This window comes from Andrena cerasifolii, chromosome 13 (genome assembly GCF_050908995.1).
Source record: "Andrena cerasifolii isolate SP2316 chromosome 13, iyAndCera1_principal, whole genome shotgun sequence".
NCBI lineage: Eukaryota > Metazoa > Arthropoda > Insecta > Hymenoptera > Andrenidae > Andrena > Andrena cerasifolii.
Genome location: NC_135130.1, coordinates 7506162 through 7512365, shown reverse-complemented (window position 1 = coordinate 7512365; position 6204 = coordinate 7506162). Strand labels below are relative to the sequence as shown.

General features: G+C 40.2%; 1 protein-coding gene across 1 annotated transcript; it reads right to left on the bottom strand.

Annotated features, from left to right (window-relative positions):
- Positions 1 to 408: 408 nt before the first annotated feature.
- On the bottom strand, positions 409 to 4189 carry LOC143375738 (BTB/POZ domain-containing protein KCTD9). Its single transcript, XM_076825145.1, has 7 exons — positions 3974 to 4189; positions 3143 to 3264; positions 2821 to 2997; positions 2585 to 2745; positions 1731 to 1951; positions 1330 to 1659; positions 409 to 1252 (listed from the first exon to the last, which is right to left on the bottom strand). The coding sequence occupies exons 1-7, from the start codon at positions 4019 to 4021 to the stop codon at positions 1136 to 1138; spliced, it is 1176 nt and encodes a 391-aa protein (XP_076681260.1). The 5' UTR covers positions 4022 to 4189; the 3' UTR covers positions 409 to 1135.
- Positions 4190 to 6204: the final 2015 nt, after the last annotated feature.

Genomic DNA, 6204 nt, shown 5'->3' with positions numbered 1-6204 from the left:
CAAAAATGGGCCCCTGCTCAGAGGGCCCCCTAAGGCCCTGTCTTCAAAAAAAATTATGATTTTATGCAAACACTATATTTTTTCCTATACTTTTCCGTACACTTACCCCCTTTTAGTAAACTACCTCTTCATTTTCCCGAAAAAATGGGCCCCTCAGAACGTTTGCCACCTGGGCCTTTTTTCTTAAATCCGTCACTGCCTGTGGCATTACTAGGATATAAATTGTAGAAATCGATTAAACACAACTCGTTAAATATTACTCGCCAAACGTTACTTCTTTTATTTCTATTCAGAAAAGAAAAGAAAATTGGTGCAACTACTTAATGAAAAATAAATTATTCTCCTGGAACAGGCATGAAAGTGGAGGATGAGCTGCAATTATCGGTGATCTATCGAATAATAACGACCTTAAATATTATCTATTTTATTCAGATGAAGCCCTGTATAATAATTTATACGGTTATCGTGCATTAAATTTACATGCGCACGATACACATTTTAACTATACTATTCTAAATACACATCACATGTTCATATACGATTACTTGACTTCTCACTATAAAAAGTGAAGCCATAAATGAGTAACATTGATAAACCGTTAAAAAAATTATGTTAATCCTATAAATCCATCGTACATAAATGTTTCGTTGCTTGCAGCGTTACTATCTTATCGTTTTATTACCAAACATTCGATAATTCGTAGAGTAAAACATCGTCGCTGGCGCAGATTAAATATTTTGGCTTCTGCATTCAGTGGCAGAAATTAGACCCGTGCTTATTTTAATGCTTATTTTAAATAGATACAGTATAATAGTTGAAATATATATGTTACATGACTCGTAATAAAGTACCGTAGGCAATTAATTCATTCCGAATTATTCTTCTCGACATCGCCTTGGAAATAAGAAACAAACTCTAATTCCTTCATCGAAAAACGAATATTACACCCCGTAGTACAGTTACAGGACGATGAAACTCGGTCTGTACTTCCTCATCGTCTGTAAGGTACCAGAACAATCGAGCTACCAGAACGAAAGCACCTATAATTTAAATCCTTACCACCCAACAAATTAAATAAATACCTAAATCACAGAAGCTATACCGCCGCGGGAGACGCGGGGTAATGCATTCATTGTTATCGTATCGTTTGCGACATATGTAACGGCGTTAGCATCAGCTCGAACGTGGCATCCTTCAAATTGGCGCCGCGCAAATTTGCTTCTTGCAAGTCAGATCCCGACAAGTCGCAGCACTGAAACAAACAATTCCTTCGTGCTATTAAACGAGGAAACTATCCGCTGACAAAGATCGATATTAGAAGGATATTACCTCTAAGTCAGCACCGGCTAGCACAGCCAATCTGAGATCGCAGTTCTTTAAAATAGCATTCTTCAACGTCGCTACTCTAAGATTCACGGCGGCCATGTTGCTACCCTCGAGGTTGGCGCCCTTCAAATTCACGCCCTCCATATTTGCGGGCAAACCGCCGGGATCTTCGAAATTACACGAATGAAGATTGGCGGCGGCGAGATTGGCGCATAACATTCTTACGCAAACGAGCTGGGCTCCCTGGAGATTTGCATGAGACAAATCTGCGCGCTCGAAGCAACAGCCTGACAAGTTTGCGCCTACCAACCTGCAGCCACGCATAATTGCATACTGGACGAAATAATAACCATGTAGAATTATGTTAAGAGTACCCAGCTGACGATGAAAATTATTTCAATCACCTTGAAATTAATATTCCTGAGGTCTAGCTTCGACAAATCGGCGCCGACAAAATCTACCCCTTGGAATCTGAGTTCCGAGGTCACGGGCGTCGACATGATCGCTTTGAGCACGTCTTTACGTGTTAAAGACACCAAACCATTTTTTTGCTGCTCGTCGACTATCGTGGTCAACATTTTAATGGCACCCTCTAGCCCATAGAAACGTGCTTCTGCTAAGACACCTAAGACGCGTGAATAAAATTATGGCTGTACTTCCGAAAGGGACCGGTGGCCGATCGAGATGAAACTTGGTGGGTATTACGAGGGGTGTGGAAAGACCCCAAATATGAAATTTTAGCTTCGGCAGTTAATGCGTTCAAAAGATACAGGGGTAATCCTGCATAAAAGGGTACACCTTTTACACAATTTTTTTTAATCACTTTCTTTAGTCACGGTCCCCCCTCTTAACAATATTTCTGTTGACTTATACCGACACAACTCATTCCACTTCCCAACTTGTCCCGGGTATTAGTATTGGTTGGGCTAGATTAGCGCGGGGGGCGCGTGCCCGCCCGCGGGCGCGTAGAGCATGGTAGCGAACCGATGTGAGTTTGGCGATGCTAAAAATGAGACTGAGGCTACAAAATTTCAAAAATAAAAGATGGGGGATGACTCCCAGGTAGAGGGGCCTGCCTAACGCCCAAAAAAATTTCCCCCAAAAAAATTAACAATAATATTTTATTAATATTTCGGAAAGTAACACCCCCTCCCCCCAAACCTCATCTCGATCGACCACCGGTCCCTTTCGGAATAATATCCAAAATTATTTAAGCCTCCCAGATTGGAGAATTGCTAAGCCTAATGAAAGTAACAACCTGCTGCATTCACGTTAGCGTCGAGTATGATCTCTCCGTGTCTCAAATAATTCAACAGTGGCTCAAAGTACGTGGGGCTTCTGTCGATTAAAAACGCACCGTTTGGGTCTTGTCTGCTGGGTAAAATTCTCTGCTCGCTGCCCGTAGTCTCGGTGAACATTCTGTAAATAATTTTAGTGTACAATGCACGAGAACTTTCAATTCAGACAGTAATCTCGCACGGAGCTCTTCCTCACCTGGCCAACATACTCATCGGCTCGGTTTTGGTTAAAGTGTCTCTGGTTGTCGTAAAATACTGCCCGCCGACATTCAGGGTAATCCATTCCGAGTTTCTATTCAACTGGCCCCGGGCGGAACTCTTGTCCTTGGGAATAAAATCCTCCCCGCTTGAAACATATAAGACGTCGTCGTCCCTGCGAAGAATCTATCTTCAATTAAAATCATTCGCACTGGCAGTAAAAGAGAATTATCGTTCGCTTTCTTAAAATGCACAGCAGTGAGAGTGGATGTAATAGCACCTTAAGTATTGATTGGTCATTAGGAAATCTGTTATATTACCGGATTAGCTTAATATCATCAATTTCTCCACCTTGAGGAGTAAATATTCTTTTGGCAGTTATATCGAATTTTAAATTAGCAGCTGTTAATAACTCTCCCAGTGAATGAGTCACCATAAACACCTGGCACAGTCAAATAATAATATATGTTAAAGTGACTATTTCAGAAATTAATTAAGCTAAGGTGCCATTGCATGTTACATTTTACAAAAGAAGTTTCTTGTAGTATTTTCGAAGAATTACATTCGACATTCGCAGAGTATCAAAGTGAATTATATAGGAGTTACTATCCATCGAGAGACATAAATCTTTATCTACTTATCTGCTTCATGGGGGTGGTTTGCAAAATATAACACGTTATTTCTACTCAACCATTTAAATACAAGGTGGGGTGTAATAAAAATATTAGGTCTGATATAGGAAGGTTTATTCGCAGTTCTGATTTATTTTTGCCTCACAATATTATTCAATTCTGTAACTTGTATTACGAATTACATCCCACCCTGTATAAACATTGGAAAAAAATTCTACTAAATATAGATACATATATAATTCGTAAAAGGTATTTATTACGTGGAATTATAAAGTTGAGCTTTTTTTAAAAAATTAAAAAGCTACAGTACACATTGAAGAAATAAGTGTAGACAATATTTATACAATATGCACAGATTAATTATAATGAATATATACATAAAGAGTTGTGGTACATAGTGGTTATAAAATTCGTATAAACTGTAGAGAGATTTAAGAAATGAAACTGAGGAATTCAGGGGAAACATAAAGCAGGCCGCAAGATGCAATTTATTAAAGATACAAAGAAAATTACAGCCACCTTGCCGTTTACATCGGTTCCATTCACGAAAAGAATTACCCTCTTCATAATTAGATACAAGTTTAACTCTGTCTAAGGAAAGAAAATTAATAATAATCGGGATAATTGTTAGGCAAGCTGACAGGTATACGAACAAACTCCGTTTGACACTGAACATTGAACAACTAGCCAGTTGCCGTGTTAGATACGCCTGTAAAGTCTGAGATACAAATATTATAGATGCATCTGATACTGTAATATATTTTGCCTACTACGCGAGTCATAAATCTCCAGTTTTCAAACGCTACAATTGAAGCTTTCGCTTCGTTATTACGGTGCGAATAAAGGGGAATTCTCATGCTACATTCCCGTTACAAAGAAATTAACAAAGATTCATTTGCTTTCTTTCAATAATCGTTAGAATCAAGTACACGTAGGTGCCCATCTAGAATATTTCTATTTCGTGAGGGAACATCACTGTGACGCCATCTGCCGTGATCCTACGATTGTGATAGTTATATAAACCATCGTGGGTGCTCAGTTCGAGATGCTGTAGCGTAAATGACGTCAAGAATAAATGTGAAATAACTTTTATTGCAATGAACATCAAGAAAATTCATAATAGTAATATCACTCATTAGATTTCCGTAAATCAGTCATTTAAATGTGCAAATATCATGTGAGCAGTTCTAAAATTGATCACAGTACGACATAGATGGCAGCACCAGCTGACCCTAAAAAAATGGCTGAAAGTACCTTTCCCTTCTCGGTCTAATTTATGCACAGTCCTTTAAATCCATGTTCCGACATCTGTCTTCTAATATCTTCAAATCGCATCTTTAGCAATAAATAAACGGAAGTCACTCTGTAAAGAAGCCTAGAACTTCTGCTGGAAAATAAATAAATGAACCAGTTACTGTGCTTCGATCTATCCCCTCGCTGTCTTTTATTTATAGTTAACTAGCTTTACTATTCGGCTTCGTCCGAAATTTAGATTCTGATTTTATAAAAAAAAATTCTTTTAGTGTTTGTTATTAGTCAGGCATAATAAGCTGAGGCACATTTCGTGATCCCAGAATTTATCGTTCAAAAGTTTTTAGTTGACAGACAAACACACCAACATATATAGAAGCTTTCTGCTTTATATATTAAAATTAGGAAAATTAGCTAAATTTGGAACATGATTATAACTCATAATAAAATATGGACAATGAAAACAGGGAGAACGAGTGAAACACATGGAGTGACTGTATAAAATACCAATACTTTATTTTTCAATCGACTGTGCGTCGCACCACGCACGGGATATGTACAAGATCGTCGTACCGTTTCTCTACACCCACCCACCCCCCTCCCCCCTTTTCCCCTCCGGTACAACTCGCGCACCTACCGATTAAAAATTATTTTTACGTGCTATGTTTAAAAAGTAACGCATAAGTGTTGTGTTGCTTTTCTCTCGTTTTTTTTTTGTCCGCTTCTTTTCCATCCCCTTTTACAGGAACTTTTTACGTTCTGTTCTCTCCGTTCAACACGAGTGATTAAAAGCTATACATGCTTGTTCCGAGCGGTGTATGCGGTGCCTGAGGTATATCAGTGGTATTTCTATTGCGTTGCGTTGCTTCGCTTCGAATAATCGGGATAACAACTGATACGACAAATATACATTGTGTAACACATACAGATCGACGCGAGTGCGCCCATTGCTCGTCTAATCTGGCAGTGAATCGGCGCCGGGCGGGCGAGAATCGAGCCCCCTCGGCGCGTGCGGGCAACGCCTGCGAGGCGTTCGAGCGCCACGCTGGCGTATATGGAAAGGGGGTGACACGCACGGGGCGAGCGTATCGCGGCGAGGGTTGCACGATGCCGAAAGGGTTCGAGTGCCCTGCACTCGCATCAAATGGGGGGGGGAGGGGGGGGAACTCAATCGAAGTGACGAGTTCGCGTGATTTCCCGACGACTGAGAATATCGCTGTAACGGTGATTACGGGTGTTTCCTCAATGGCGAAAGGAGGAAAAGGGTGACGCAAGCTCGTTTCGTGTTCTTACAAGGCTAACGCAGGGGTGGAAGTGCGGGGTCGTGGTTTCGGGGCATGGACCTCCAACAGATTTTTCTTGCTCTCATTAGGGGCGTGATAAATTAAATTTTTCGAAAAATGCTCTTTCGTCCTTGATTGTCTGCTTCCGTGTAACGAGTCTACGTGCTATATAATAATCGCAACGGCACCAGTTGCAATAAATAATTATGATCAGCA